The following is a 15,931-nucleotide window of genomic DNA, read 5'->3' on the forward strand; positions in this document are numbered from 1 at the left end:
AAGCACGTCAAAGTGCAAGTAGATAAATAGGTACCACTCCGGCGGGAAGGTAAACGGCGTTTCCGTGCGCTGCTCAGGTTCGCCAGAAGCAGCATAGTCATGCTGGCCACATGACCCGGAAAAACTGTCTGCGGACAAACGCCAGCTCTCTCGGCCAATAAAGCGAGATGAGCACCGCAACCCCAGAGTCGGTCGACTGGACCTAATGGTCAGAGGTCCCTTTACCTTTACCTTTTAAGGAAAAGCGGAACATTCTGGGATCAAATCAGAAATTGGGACGGCTTCTGTAAATCCAGGACTACCCCTGGAAAATAGGGACACTTGAAGGTTTTGGACATCTTCTAAATGCTTCATCGTTTTATATTTAGCAGTGCTCTTGAGGTGTCCTTCTCTAACTCATTAGATCAGGACAGGCAGAACGAGAAGCTAAGGCCCCCTCATTCTCTTAGAGAAGGTAAGTCAACAGAGGAGTCTGGCAGGAATGAAGTCGGATTTTGTGTTACTTAGGAATGAACCGGGCTCTGTTTGGAGAATCCTTAAAGATCGATTCCCCCTGGATCCCTCAAGCACTTCAGTACCTTCCCAGAGAACACACCATGCATTTAAAGAGCATTGCTTCCCCCAGAGAATCCTGGGAGTTGTAAGAATCCCTTCCCAGCACCCTTAAACTACAGTTCCCATGGTTCTTCAGGCAAATTCATGTGATTTAAATGTGCAATAAATGTATGGTGCGTATTCCGCCCTGATGGGGCTGAACTCCAAAACCTGCATTTAACCACAGCGATCCATCATGAAGAAAAGGTTGTTCCTGATGACATGAAGAGGGCCTTTCCCTCACCTCACCCACAGAGCAACCACAACCAGCATCCTTGCATTTGGGATAAAAGAGAAAGGCTTCCCATCAGAGAGCAGAACTACCAGGTAGGTTTGAACTCTGACACCTCATTTTTTGAACAAAAGTCTTGGCTCTGGCTTTCATTGTTTCCTGCATGCATCCTGTATCCTGGTTAACTTTATCCCATTTGCCTGGCCCTATTCCCATTGCTATATAGCAATAGCTCCTCTTCCTCCTCTGCTACCGGCTGTGACCTGTGTTTTCAGGCACATCTCCTAGTAAACGTCCCCTCTCTCCTCACAAAGGTGTGAGTCAGCCTTCAGGCATGAGCAGCTGGCCAAAGCTTCCAGCACATCTGCACGTCCCCACGGCTAAGAATAGGTTGAAGGGGAAAGGGTAAACCTGCACATCCTGGTTTTCAACAACTGCTAGATCCTCTCTTTGAGAATCCCAGGAATCTGAACTAGAAGGCTTGATTTGTGGCTGCCTAATTTCACTGTCTGCAGCTGGGCAACCTTCCTCACAGGCCTCATCCAAAACTGGCCCGAGATCTTCCTGTTATAGGCCTGGGTAGGCCGGTCAAACCTGCTGGCATTGACAAGGCATATGACCCTCACCTGAATCTCATAGCTCTCCTGACAGGTGATTTGGTCTGCAGCCACAGTGTGGAAATAAAGGAGGAGATTGCCCACCAGAAACCAGGCACACTATTATTCAAATTAGGCCCCAGTGTTTTTCTTACAACCCCCTTCTCAATGAATTAATCAATTTTAATGTAGCATGTAAAATCTCAAAACTTTCTTATTTGTTAATTCCAGCAACTACTGCTCTCACTTCATTACAAACAGTATTTATACCTGCAACACACTTGAGCAAACCTGTTCCTCTTCCTTTCACAGATATTTTGTTTCCATTTGCAACTATAGCTGCCTTTGTTTGAACAAAGACATTGGATTCTTATCCCATTATACATGACTAAGCCATTTCTCACCTTCTCACCCCTTGCCTTTTCCTGTAAGACCTATTACAGTCGTTAAGAGTCGTCAACAGGCTCATCTCAGCTATCTGCCAATCTCCCATTCCCACCACCCTTCTGAGTAATACCCCTCCCCACCTTCTCACTATATAGAAGGATCTGGCAACTTCTGTTTCAGTGTATCTGAAGAAGTGTGCATGCACACGAAAGCTCATACCAAGAACTAACTTAGTTGGTCTTTAAGGTGCTACTGGAAGGAATTTTTTTATTTTGACTATGGCAGACCAACACGGCTACCTATCTGTAACTCTGCCTTTGATGAGTTAGCATTTAACCCTTGGGGGAAGGGTTAGCATCAGATGTCATGTGCATGGAAGTTGCCAAATCAATTAACCAGCTAGAAGAGTTACTGTTAATAGCACCAGTTTTCCTAAAACTTGATATTGCTGGATAGTTCTGATGAACTGCAAAAGCATTTTTATTTTGCTTTCTGTTTCCACTCTGGAACTTTTCTTTATTAGTGCCAATTTGTTCCCTCGGCCTGAAATCGAGATGAGCGCCACAACCTCATAGTCGCCTTTGACTGGACTTAACCATCCAGGGGTCCTTTACCTTTACCTTTTCCCCTGCCAGTGTTACCTAGCATATGCACTTTTCTGAAGGAGGGTCTCCACCCCCATCGTTCTACCTGGACATTGAGGTCCAGCGCTGAGGGCTTTCCAGTGGTTCCCTCACTGTGAGAAGCCAAATTACAGGGAACCAGGCAGAGGGCCTTCTCGGTAGTGGTGCCTGCCCTGTGGAACGCCCTCCCACCAGATGTCAAAGAGAACAACTACTACCAAACTTTTATAAGACATCTGAAGGCAGCCCTGTTTAGGGAAACATTTAATGTTTGCTGTATTACTGTATTTTAATATTTGGTTGGAAGCCGCCCAGAGTGGCTGGGGAAGTCCAGCCAGATGGGCAGGGTATAAATAATAATTATTATTATTTCTGCACATGTCTTGGTGGTGGAACTGCATTGCAACATTCAGAAAAGTGCAGATTTCAGTACGACCTAACAGGTGAGCCCAATGCAAAACTGCCCACTCACCTGATGCAGTTTTTCTTTTTTAAAAAAAACCTGCCCCCTTGCTTTTCTGATGGCACAAAACACAAACTGGGCAAAGTGTTTGTACTGCCTTCCTCATCAGTTGGCCGCTGATGTTAAGCCGCCCTTTGGAATGGGGAAGGATAGCAACCGGTGGTGGGAGAAATCAAGAATACAAGGGCGCTTAGATCTCAAGATGGGAGGAGGGAAAATACCGGGGAAGCTGGCGTTTACGTGTAGACCTGTGTGTGCGTGTGTGTCTGAGGACATGTCTGTCTGTCTGGGAGGTCAACAGAGGGCGGGGAGGCAGGAGCGGGGGGAAGAATCCCTGCAGAGTCAGACAGGATGAGCCAATGTGAATATGTGTGCATGACAGAAAGCATGAAAAGGAAGGCATGGGCTGAGGGTGAGAAGGAATAGGCTACAGCCCTTTGCCTATCCTTCAAACAAGCCGGGAAGACCCACCCTCATCCTGTCTGCTTGTGAAGGTTTCGGAAGCTCCTCCAAAAGCCCCACCTCCTGAACAGTAGCATAAAAGCCACACACCCATCCCAGCAACTGGACACTAAACAGCTACTGCTGGACAGAGCCTCAGAGTCAAAGGGACCAGACCAGACTCAACTCGACTGAACCGCTGGAGATATCAGGTAAGTGTCTCCATCTCCTCAGGACTTCTGCGTGCTCTGGGATTTAGAGAGGCTTTGTGGCTTCTCGGGTAGCTGATAGGCTTGCATTAAGAAGGGCTTTGCTGAGCCTCTCTTGGCTTTTGGAAGGTAAAGCAGATGTTATTGACCCAGAAGTATGGATGGGATAGAACTGATCAGGTGGGCTGCGATGATCTATCAATAGCTGAGGCAATATATTCCTCTGGGTTTGGGGAGGGAAGCATACGAGCTGGAGGTGAGCATCACTTGGCTACTTCCAGGGTGATCGGAGAAGGTTCAAAATGGCTCACTGTTTTCCAGCAAATTAATTAAATTCCTTTCTGGGACTTAATTTATAAACTTGAATTAAAAATTAATTGGGGGCACATTTTTTGTCGCTATTTTTTTTAATTGACCAATCTAATTGATTGATCAAACAAAACATTGCAGTAATTACCTGCCAGGGGTCCCACCTCATTTTAAAATACTTATTTACATGCATTCATATCCGATTTAAAATATCCCATGGATGAGTTCTGTGAGCACCAAAAATGCATTGTTGTAGACCTCACCGTAAGGGAGAGATGCTGCTTTTGCCGAGTCTCAGGCTGCCTTGAAATCGCACCCTCATCCAAGATATGTGGAGGGTTGTGGTTGTTGGTGAGGAAGGAAAGGCAGTCTGCTCAGATATATTTTTGTTAATACTTCAGGTGCCCCTTGAATGCAGGATCCAGAATGGAGCCAGAATGAACTATAACACAAATTCATCTTTGCCCTTTTCTTCCCAGGTCAGGATCATGGATTCAAGAAGTTTTGTTGTGATGCTTTGTTTGCTGATGACATCTTCATGTCAGCCCTGGAGGGCATTTGGAGCACCAGACAGGTGAGCAGCTGGGAAATGGGCAGGTGGCGATTCAGGGTGGTTGGTTTCGAGTAAGGAGGAGGGCAACACAATGCATAAACCACAAAATTCACCCCCCGCAAGAGGTAGCAATGGGGCCACCAACTTAAGAATAAGAATAATAATTTATTATTTATACCCCGCCCATCTGGCTGGGTTTCCCCAGCCACTCTGGGTGGCTTCCAACAAAATATTAAAATACAATAATTCATCAAATATTAAAAGCTTCCCTAAACAGGGCTGCCTTCAGATGTCTTCTAAAAGTCAGATAGTTGTTTATTTCCTTGACATCTGCTGGGAGGGCATTCCACAGGGTGGGTGCCACTACCGAGAAGGCCCTCTGCATGGTTCCCTGTAACTCCGCTTCTTGCAGTGAGGGAACCGCCAGAAGGCCCTCGGTGCTGGACCTCAGTGTCTGGGTGGGGGTGGAGACGCTCCTTCAGGTATACTGGGCCGAGGCCGTTTAGGGCTTTAAAGGTCAGCGCCAACACTTTGAATTGGGCCCGGAAATGTACTGGGAGCCAATGTAGGTCTTTCAGGACCAGTGTTATGTGGTCTCAGCACATTAATGACTTTAAAAGAGAATTAGGCAACTTGATGGCTATTAATGGCTGCTCCCCATGATGTCTATGTGCTACACCTGCTGTCAGAGGCAGTGTTCTTCTGAATATCTGTTGCTGAGAACCGCAATCGTGGGGCTTGCCCATGCACTTAGGTATTGCTTGCGGGATTCCCGGCCACATCTGGGTGGCCGCTTGTGAACAGGAGGCTGGACTAGACGGTCCAATGGCCTGATTCTGATGTTCTGATGAGACAGTGAGGGATCCTCCCCTCATCTTATGGCCATCATCAATGTGTTATAAGCACCCTACTTCCTTATTTTCTCCAGGCGGCAGCCCCCTCCTTTTGCCTCCTTCCTGAATCAGCTCCTGAAGATACGCGAAGGAGCAGATGGTAGAGCCTTACAGGAACCTGTGTTGGAAGCAGGAGAAAAGTCCACCAAGTGGGAGCAGTTGGAGGGAGTGAGAAGCCAGCTGAACCTGTTGAAGAGGTAAGTGGTACCTTGGAAGGACAACATCCCTGCACTCAGAGCAGACTAGCCCCATTAGATATAGCCACTAGATCAACCACTTATTCCAGAGAACACTACCTTCAGCTTTCTGTCTCACATCCATCCAGGAATGCAGGGAACTGCTTTATACTGAGTCATACCATCAACCCATCTTGCTTAGTAATGGCGGCAGGTCTTTTGGGTTTTTGACAGGAGACATTCTCTTCCCTACCTGGAGATGTTGGAGTTTGGACCTGGGACATTCTGCAACTGAGCTATGGCCCTTGATGATCATCTGTCATGGATGCTTTAGCTGAGATTCATTCATTACAGTCACTTGGAGCAGGTCCCTTCCAACTCAACAGTTCTATGATTCTAGAGCTGTGTCTTCCAGAGCAGTAGACCTCAGACCTTCCCAGAGAACATGGGAGTCAGGGCATGGTCTTTCAACCAGTCAAACCTGTGCGACAATAGATCTAGAACAGGGCTAACCAATGTGCTGCCTTCCAGATCTTGCTGGATTCTAAATCCCAGGGATGATGGGAGTTGTAGTCTGAAGGGTACCACGCTGGCTACGTCTGCTCTAGAATATAATAATATTGATTTTGCTTGATCTGCATTTCGCAAGAACAAAATCCCTCTCTCTATCTTACAATTTAAATTTCTTTTTTCTTCTTCTTGGGGTTAGGGCTTGTGAAACAGCCTGGCAAGCTAAACGTATCATCTAACCATACAACACCTATTTGTGTCAGGCAGAAAATATGTAAAAATGCGTCCTACAGACAGAAGTTGCCAAACCGTCTCTCCCCTCCCCCTTTTAATTAACCTGGGAGGTGTTTTGCTTCCCAATAGGCAGAAATTTTGCTGGTGAAGCTTTTTCTGATGCAGTAATGAAATAACTCACGAGGACTCTTCCTATTAAAACAGTGGATGCAGTTAGGAGTACCGTGACACTTTATTACCATGTGGGGGGGGGGGCGGAATTCACTGGCAAAACTGATTTTTCCTCCTACACATGTTTGGGGCATGACCCAGTCTTGATTTGCAATTGCATGATACCGATCTAAATAGACAAATAGTCTGACTCAGTATAAGACAGCTTCCTGTGTCCCTATATAGGGTGTAGTTATTTGGATGGTAGTGAAGACTGAGCCCCCCCCCCAGTGTGAAAGTTAGCCTTTTACTATTCTTCTGTTTTTAATCACGGCCCCAAACTGGACCAGACCAAGATGAAGCCATCTCTTGGCTGGGCGAAAGCCAATTCCTAGCCCTATGACAATCTTAGCCTGAGTCCCTCGGGTGGTGCGATGGGTCAGGGCACCAGGCTGTTAACCAAAAGGTTGGTGGTTCGAGTCCACCCAGGGACTGCTGTGGAGCAGGATTCCTGCATTGCAGGGGGTTGGACTAGATGACCCTTGGGCAGTGGCGTAGCGTGGGGGGGGTGCAGGGGGGCGGGCCACACCGGGCGCAACATCTGGGGGTTAGGGGGCGCAAATCCATGGGTTAGGGGGCGCAAATCCACGGGTTAGGGGGCGCAAATTACTTGCCTTGCCCCGGGTGCTGACAACCCACGCTACGCCACTGCCCTTGGGGTACCCTTCTAACTATGATTCGAAGCCTCAGCTCTAGTATAGCATGGATAGGGAGCCTGTGGTTCTCCAGATATAGCTGGACTATAATTCACATCACCCCCCATCACTGCCTGGCTGCGCCTTTTGCTCCCATTCAAGAGATCATTCCTCCAGCTCCAGGCCCTATATAGGTCCTCTACAAGACCCTAGTGTTCCTCACACTTCTTTTCCCCACCCACAGCTCCTCTCCTGGGCATCGTGTCCCCCGACACCTGCTGGCCTTGCCTTCCATGCGCGGATGCCAGCTTGGCACTTGCCAGGTACAGAACCTCGCCAACCTGCTGTACCGTTACGGGGGCAACAACCAGAAGGACGAATCCCGCAAGAACAACAAGGACACAGCCGATCCCATGGGCTATGGGCGCAGGAGGCGCCGGGCGGCTGGGCATGGCTTGCCCACTCCCACTTAAGAGACACCATGCTGACGAGGGGAGAGATGGGCACTAACTGAACCAGGCTCTGGGAAGCCGCAAGGATCAAGAGAACACACTCAGTGACCCCGAGTGCTCAGAGGCAATGGGCAACTACAAGCGTGGCCACCATCATGGGATGGTTGTGGGTCTTCTTCTGTCTCCAGCATTTTAGTGCCCCCCATCCCAGTTCAAGATTTGGGCCACTGGTGCCTAGGCAAAGCTTCATAGGGATGCAAGGCTGTAGAGCGGATAGCTGCTACGGCCCACAGGGTGTTCAATGGAGTTGTGTGTTCAGCGACGGTCAAGCTAAGAGCCTCCTCTCCAACGTGGCAGCGGCTCTTTGCCAGAACGCAGGAGGAGGATGCTATAGAAGCCAAGGAAGCGGGTGGGAAAGGGGTCATGCGCCTCCCCCCCCCCCAGAAAAGAACACTGGAACATCTCGGTGTTGCAGAATAGCTCCTCTGCAAAATACAAATGGACTTCACCAGCTATGTGACTCCGCAGGCAGGGTGGCGGGATTCCTGGGCATTCCTGGCTTCTGGGATTCTGTGCTTCATTTATGCATCTGGAGTTGCATCAAGAGGAGTTTTCAAGTAAAGAGATTTATCCACCTGGAATTGTTTGTGGTGTTATTTGGTGCCTTGGCTCGGGTGAGGTTGCTATGTGTGCTAGGAGAAATGAGTGGTTGGGAATGGATGCAAATTTGTCCCCGCCTCCTGCCGCCCTCTGGTGTTAATTAAACGGCACACCTCTCTCAGCGATCCCAGGCTTCCTGGTACTGCCCTGTTGCACTTCCTGCAGGCACCAGTGTAGTCCAGTTTGTGCCTAGGTGGAACTAGGAAGTGTGGATGAAGTCCCGTGTTTGGTTGCCAGAGGTGTGGTTATACTCCTTATTCAGTGAAGGATTGCTGCAAGCTGGTGAGATCCTTTCACAAGCCTTGGTTGTTCTGAACAACGACAGAACGGCATGGGCTCCTGAGGACTCTGCTTTGGCTCTTGGGACCTCTGAGATGCTCTGAGATGCTTGTTGTTCCCAAAGAAGGGGTTACAAAGTTTTTCACTTGCCTAAAAAACCCATTGGTTGGTTGAAGATAACCTGAGCATAATCTGTGCAGTCATTTTGTTGATCACTGAGAGCTATAAGCAGCTGGAGCTTCTGTATTTTTCTGCCCAGGTTGCCATTACCATCCATCCATCTATTATTATTATTATTATTATTATTATTATTATTATTATTATTATTATTATTTTGACTAAGTAATAGTCATAAATAAATAAGAATAAAAATGTGCACCCCATCCCCAAGACCATTCCATTATAACTATCCAACCTCCCAAAATTTCAACACCCCCTGCGATGGTTTGGCCCCTTTCCATTTTAACAGGACAAATTCTACAAACACCTTCCATATCTCCTCAAAATCATTTCTCCTGCATATTCCCTGTCTTACCTTAATGGCACATGTTAATTTATCATCAACAGCTATATCCCACACACCATTACCATTTGTTTGCAAATTAATACATGGTTCGTGCCTCCACCTTTTATCTCTTCACAACCATTCTGCGAGGTAGGTTAGGGGGGCCCAACATTGTGCGCTTCATTGATGAGTGGGGATTGGGACCTGGGTATCTCCAGTCCAGGTTGGCCATTGTAACCACCAGAAAAAAATATATATTAAAGGGATGCAAAGAATGAGAAAATACTAGGATGCCCCATCTCCCCCTAAAGAAGAGAGGTGGCTTAGATCAGTGTTTCCCAAGCTTGCGTTGCCAGCTGTTTTTGGACTACAACTCCCATCATCCCTAGCTAGCAGGACCAATGGTCAGCAATGATGGGAATTGTAGTCCAAAAACAGCTGGAGACCCTCGTTTGGGAAACACTGGCTTAGATCAATGGAACTGTGAGCCACACCTGCTGGTTTCTTGGAAAGGTGGAGATGGTAATTAATCAAGACCAGGGCTAGCCAATGCAGTGGGCTCCAGATGTTGTTGCACTCTATATCCCATCAGTCAATGGCTAAGGATGATGGGAGTTGTAGTCGTCCAACATTTGGAGGGCACAAGGCTGACAAACCTTGAGCTAGAGGTGCACGTGTCAATGTGTATGAGGTCTCCTGCTGTGCGACCTGCACCCAAAGGTCTGCCTGTGGCCTTCTTTGGCTTAATTTCAGGTGGATGGTGGGGGTGGAGGGACCCCAAAGGCCAAGGTGGGGGTGGGAGGGGGGTGGCGCAAGAAGGGAAGGGAATTCTCTGCAAGCAATCACCTCAGACGTCTACTAAAAGTGACCTGTCTCTTCTCCACAAATTTCAGCAGCTCTCTCTCTCTCTCTGTTTGTATAAGAGGGGGAGAAAGGCTGTGAGAGAACTGGAGTGTCAAGAAGAAAGAGGGAAGGGGCAGAAAGAGAAAAGGGGTAGCAGGACAAAGAATGAGCGAGGACAAGTGCCTGGGAGGACTGGGAAACCAGGTTGGGTTGGGATTCTCAGGGGAGTGAAATTCAGGCCTTAGGCATGATCTGACTCATTCCAGAGCTGGTTCACAAAATACAAACAAATTAAGATTATTATTAAAAAACAAACGAACGAACGAACCCCCACACACCACACATTAACATTTTCTACTCATTTTGCAACTCCTGCTTCCATGAACAAGGAGGCAATGAAAAGTGAAATGAAACGAGGTTCAGAAAACTGGAGCTCTCGTGGGTAGTGAAACAGGGAGACTTGAGGCTATTGTGGAGGGGTGGGGTGGGGGGGGGGAAGGCGACTGGAAATCTGGGGTTGGGGAAACCTCTCCCCCCCCCCCGCCGCCCTCCGGCTCAAAAAGAAAAGCGGGGTCAGCGGCGGCGCCTCCGGAACCAAAGATTTCAAGGCGGGGGCTCCGGAAGCCCCGACCACCTCCATCAGCATCAGCATCAATAAAGCGGCGCGGGGCATTTTGGGAAAATCCTTGCACGGCCGGAGCCGGCATGGCCAGCTGGGCGGCGGCGAGGAGGGGAGATGCTGGAGGCCGGCGGGCAGGCGGGAGAGGACAGGCGGACTAGTGGGTAGAGGAGCAGGGGGCCGCCAGGGGCAAGGACCCGGGGGAGCGAGGAAGGAACTGCTCGCAAAGGAGGAGAGAACGGAGAGGATGGAGAGGAAGAGGAGGAGCTGGGGTGCCGCTGGGGACCCCCGAAAGGCTGCCCGTCGCCAGGGGGGTCCTGCTCCCCAGCCCTGAGCTTCGGCGCATGGCTCAGCCCCGGAATTGGGCCGGGTTGCTCTTGGCCGGGGGGGTCACCCCAGAGAGGCAGCAAGGTGAGCCCTCCCTCCCCCCCGGGCCTAGTGGGTGCTGCTGGCAAGACAGGGCTTCTTTCTGGGGGCTGCTGGGGAGGCGAGACCAACCCGGGTCTGTAGTAGCAGAAACTGGGGGGGGGGGGAGGAAGGCACTGGGGGGGGGTTATGGGTTAGTGGCGGTGAGTTATGGGTTCCCTGAGGGAGCAGCGGAGCCTAGTGGGAGTAGCTGTGTGGGCTGGGGGTGCCTTCTTCTGAAAGAACCAAAGGCCCAGGGTCCCGATCCAACCTGAGGTGCAGTTTGTTGTTTTTTTAATTTTCCCAGAGTTGGCAGCCTGACCCCTCCGGAGGAGCCCAATGAGACTTGCTGGTGGAACAGGTATGTAATAGCTGGTGGAAGGTGGTCTCTGTGGGGGTCTTGTGGGATGTCAAGGTTTATGGACGCCCGTCTGTGTACAGCTGGCCGTCGCTTCCTGAGGGCATCCACTACATAGGGTACTATTTATAGACAAGCCTGTGCAGATTCCAAGGCTGGGGTTTGATCAATGATCTGTTGGCACGATGGAGATTGGAGGGGGGCGGGGGGGGACTTTGGGGAGGAAATGGCAAGCAGGCGAGTGGCCGTCCCCTCCAGCAGGCATCGATTTATGCCTCTGCTGCTTTTGCTTGGCTTGCTACTGTAATGAGATGGTGGGGGCAGAGATAATTGCTTGCTTCCAAAACCTAAATGGCAAATAGGATTTTTCTTATGCCACTTTGTACATACACACACACACACTCCCAAGTCGTTCCACCAGATGAGAAACAGTGTCTGTCATGTTCAACTTTCTAGAAGGTAAGGAGGTCAGTGGCCCTGGATCCTCTGAGGTCACGTGAAGCAGCTGTATGTGTTTTTTCATATTGTGATTTTATGCTGTAACTGCCCTAAGACCTATTATTTAAAAAACAAACAAACAAACAACCAAACAACCCCACACACACCACACATTAACATTTTCTACTCATTTTGCAACTCCTGCTTCCATTAACAAGGAGGCAATGAAAGACCTACAAGTATAGGGTGGAGTAAAAAATATAATTAATAACAAGGAGGCAATGAAAGACCTACAAGTATAGGGTGGAGTAAAAAATATAATTATTATTATTATTATTAATAATAATAATAATAATAATAATAACAACAATCTCTTAAGTAGGTCTGGGGATGGGCAGTGCCTGGAAGTGAGACCTCTGAGAAACTTATGTTAGCCAATCCTTTCCTCTGTCAAAAACAACGTGAAGGCCAGTAGAAACTTTTTTTGTGTGTGTGTGGGGGGGTGGATTTCTTTGTTTCCCTTCCTCACTTGGCTCCTCTCGTACACACACCCCTCCTCCAATGTTGTAATCATTTTAATTTTAGCAAACATGCTTTCTTTCGTGGGTGGAAAAGCAATTTCGGGAGGCCAAAGAATCTTCAAAGGATCACACCCTTTTATTCCATGTCAGATCATGCAGCCTCACATGTAACTCCATAAAAATTACTAGCTGACAAATATGTTTAATTGCTCACCTGATTTTATATTCTTCCTCTGCTAGTTATTTGTGCCATTACTGTTGAGCTATAGGGGAGGCAGGGGAAAAAGAAAACCCCCCTCCCTCTTTTTAAAGTTTGCAAATGTTTCCTTCTCCTGCCACTTGGAGGAAATTAAAGGGCCAAACTTTTCTTTTAATAAGAGAAAAATGAAAATCTGCCGCAAGAGCCTGCAGATTTAAACCAGTAGGTTGATGCTGAATCATTTTCCCACAGGTCATTTTCATGATTAAAATCAGCCTCCCAACATTACTTTTCCACTGGTTGACTTTTTGTTCTTAATTATGGTAAACTGGTCTGCCTGTCTGCTATGTTTGGTGTTCGTTTGGTGCTTGCTTGTGTTAAGCAAAGTCTTGTTTAACTGAGTGAGACATTTCCATGAGCTGTAGTGGCAGGCAGTGAAATACCCAACATTTAAAAGGCACTTCCTGATACCACAGAAAGCACATTTTTGTGGCTGGCTGCCATACACTTGTACATCTTTATCACCTCACACCTCTTCCCTAAACCTATAAGTAGAAAGTCTTAAGTAAGGAAACCAGCAAATGTGCACCTCATGCATATGAGATAGAGACTGAGCAATGGCTTGATGCCTAAACAACAGCACTAGCCATGCCAGTTTTGGTGGACAGCTGTCACTCAATAGAACCCAGAATACTAGGCATGTAGGGGTGTGTGGGTGTGAGGGTGTGGAATCTAGTGGATCAAGTGGGTCAGTAGGAATACATATCATAGGTGGCACCTAGATAGCATTCTGAAATGGGCCTCAGAAGTCACGCAACCTCGAGAGTTATTAAAATAATGTTACTTTTCAGGCTATTTTCTAATTCTGCTTCAGGTAATAGATTAAAAAGAGAGATATTTGCTTCCTGGAAGGCTCAGTGTGGGCAGAAGACCTAGGCTATGTTGGCTTTTTGCAGTATAGTAACGCTGCAGAGAGCTTGCTGGGGAGACCATGCATTAAAAAGGGACTCAAAAATAACTTAAAGAAGGTTTTAATAAGAAAAACAAAAACTCCATTTACACTAAATACATCAACAAACCAGACCCAACCCATCCCCCAGGGTAATGGGAGAGCTAGATGCTGCTCCTTATATACTCTACTCAATTGCTGACATAGTTTAATCAGTACAACTCAGCAGCACCTGCTATGTTTCACAGCTGTAAAGCTGGGTCTCGTTAGTTTGCTCTGGCCCTTGCTCCGGCCCCTTAAAGACACACACATCGAGTGGAACAATGATGAACCTTTACATTTAAAGAAACCATTCAACATTTCCCCTGCGGTTCATCATTGTGGAACAAAAACATAAAGCACACTTTGTACATGTCTTTCATGTGTGATGTAAATTGCAACCTATGTTTGGTATGTTTAAGGTACATTACCACTCTCTTAACAGCAGAGAAACATTGCATAGTGGGCTTTTCCACACTGTGAAGCATCTTTTAACAGAAGCTTAACTGTTTCATATTTTACACTTAGTGAATAACACAAAACATAATCTTCGCCTGGAATTTGTTGAAAACCCCTACCAACTAATCTCGCCTTGTACCTTACAACTTCATTTTTGTCATTCATTTTAACTCTATAAACCCATTTTGAATCAATAAGTCTCATATCTGGGGTTTGTGGTACAAGAGACCAAGTGTTATGCTCTTTTAAAGAAGCTATCTCGGAGTTCATAGCTTTATACCAATTTACAGCTTGGTGCTTAGGAAAATTCTGAACATCATTGTAGCTTTTTGGCTCAAAAAATGCCTTATTGGCATACACAGTATTAAAATGTTCTTCTGCGAAACGTTGTGGCTTCTGCCTCTTTCTATCTGAACGTCTCAGTCCGGAAGGAGAATCAGACTCCTCAGACTTAATGGGACTCAGTGAACTACTAGTTTCAGGTTGTAAATCATCATTGTCAGACTGAAGAGGTGCCTGTAGGCTAAGCTCACGGTCAGAAAACTCAAGAGAATCTAACCTCCCCTCGGGTGCCTGTGACTTTAAATCCTCAAACAAATTATCAGATTCAACAGGCTTTTTGTCTTCTTCCATTAATTCAGAAGCACCATTTCCTGCTGCTGCTGCTCCTGCTTCCTCTTCTACCTCAGTATCATTTATACCATCAGTATCTTGGAAAACAGCAACGCCATTCCAATTTACAGTTTGTATCATGCTTCTGGTAATATGAAATTTGCCAGTTGCTGGTATGTAAATTCTGTACGCCCCCTGCTGGTAGCCCATTAATTTTCCCTGAACACTACGTTCACCCAATTTCTGCTTAGCGGGATAATGCATAATTACATCTGAACCCCAAATGCGTAGGTATTTCAGATTAGGGCGTTTTTTAAACAGCTTCTCATAGGGGGTGACATCTAAACCAGAATGATAACTGCGATTTCTAACAACAAAAAGCATTGAGTGCTTCAGCCCAAAACGCTTTGGGCAGATTAGCATCGTGCAGATAAGTTTTAACCCCTGCCTGCAAGTCACGCTGCACAACTTCAACAAGCCCATTTTGCCAGGGACTTCGGGGGCAAGATAACTCATGAGTAGTCCCCTGCGCTTCCAGGAATTTCTCAAAATCCTCAGAAACAAATTCCCCACCCCGGTCAGAAAACAGGTTCTTAATAGATTTGTTAAAGTGCATTTTTACCCAGTTGCAAAAAACCTTGTACTTCTCAAATGCTTGGGACTTCTCAGCTATTGCATAAGTCCAACAATATCTACTATACTGGTCTATGAGAGTAAGCCAGTACTTAGAACCTCCTAATGATGGTGGGAGTGGCCCAACTAAGTCACAATGTACACGCTCAAATGGCTCAGTTACTTTCCTATCTGAGCACCTACCCTTGCGTGCAACCTTAATCTTATTCTTGCAACAGGATAGACATTGCATAAAGAATTTGCATGGTTTTAAGTTGAGGCCATTGACAATATTCTTTGTCTTAATTACATCAGCAAAATTCAGGTGTCCCAGAATTCTGTGCGCCTCGTGGACACACCCAGAATGTGGCCTTACATTCCTCAACCCCTGGCTTGACTGTGCTGCTCTGCAATTTATAGACGATTGTGAGTAGGTGCGAAAATACAGTCTATATAAACCATCAGATTCCCGGGCATACAATAGACGTTTGTTCCCCTCGAAAAACTCACACATTGACTTTAAGAAACGCACAGTTATCCCTTGACGAGCAAAACACCTTACTGATAATAAATTGTCCATTGACGGGCAGTAAATGCAGTTCGCTATAGTAATGTTTAAAGAGTCAAGTTTAACAGTACCCCTGCCAAGCGACTGCATGACTTGTGAATTGGCTAAATGTACATTACCAATTTCCTCTTCGAAAGAAATAAACAAGCTTCGATCATTGCAGATGTGCTGAGATGCTCCTGAGTCGATAACAAAAGACTTCCACTTGGCACCTTTAGGTCTTTTACGATCTTTAGTCCGAGCGTGAAAAGCTCGCGGCTCGTTTCTGTCTTTACGGTACGATGTCGGCTGCTGGGCTGACGACCGTGATTGACGAACAGAAACAGACTTGGGAGTACTTTGCTTTCT

At 47.0% G+C, this 15,931-nt stretch overlaps 2 protein-coding genes across 2 annotated transcripts in view; both read left to right on the forward strand.

Annotated features, from left to right (window-relative positions):
• The first annotated feature begins 2,812 nt into the window (after positions 1-2,812).
• On the forward strand, positions 2,813-8,158 carry LOC309516061 (uncharacterized protein). The gene is made up of 4 exons (XM_082194567.1): positions 2,813-3,548; positions 4,334-4,428; positions 5,336-5,497; positions 7,310-8,158. The coding sequence occupies exons 2-4, from the start codon at positions 4,343-4,345 to the stop codon at positions 7,536-7,538; spliced, it is 477 nt and encodes a 158-aa protein (XP_082050693.1). The 5' UTR covers positions 2,813-3,548; positions 4,334-4,342; the 3' UTR covers positions 7,539-8,158.
• A 2,352-nt stretch (positions 8,159-10,510) lies between these two features.
• The window catches only part of CPT1C (carnitine palmitoyltransferase 1C), a 63,707-nt gene continuing 58,286 nt past the window's right edge, over positions 10,511-15,931 (forward strand). Inside the window, exons 1-2 of the mRNA XM_082194363.1 lie at positions 10,511-10,834; positions 11,136-11,189. The gene's annotated coding sequence lies outside the window, so the exon portion shown is untranslated. The remainder of the gene's footprint in view (positions 10,835-11,135; positions 11,190-15,931) is intronic.

The sequence above is a fragment of the Podarcis vaucheri genome, assembly GCF_965113315.1.
Source record: "Podarcis vaucheri genome assembly, chromosome: 13".
NCBI classification, from domain to species: Eukaryota; Metazoa; Chordata; class Lepidosauria; order Squamata; family Lacertidae; genus Podarcis; species Podarcis vaucheri.

Excerpts from the sequence above, each read along its gene's own strand:
- LOC309516061 (XM_082194567.1), top strand. The coding sequence starts at position 4,343 with ATGGATTCAAGAAGTTTTGTTGTGATGCTTTGTTTGCTGATGACATCT. Across the intron at positions 4,429-5,335 it reads GCATTTGGAGCACCAGACAG|GCGGCAGCCCCCTCCTTTTG; the intron begins GTGAGCAGCTGG and ends TATTTTCTCCAG. Across the intron at positions 5,498-7,309 it reads CAGCTGAACCTGTTGAAGAG|CTCCTCTCCTGGGCATCGTG; the intron begins GTAAGTGGTACC and ends CCCCACCCACAG.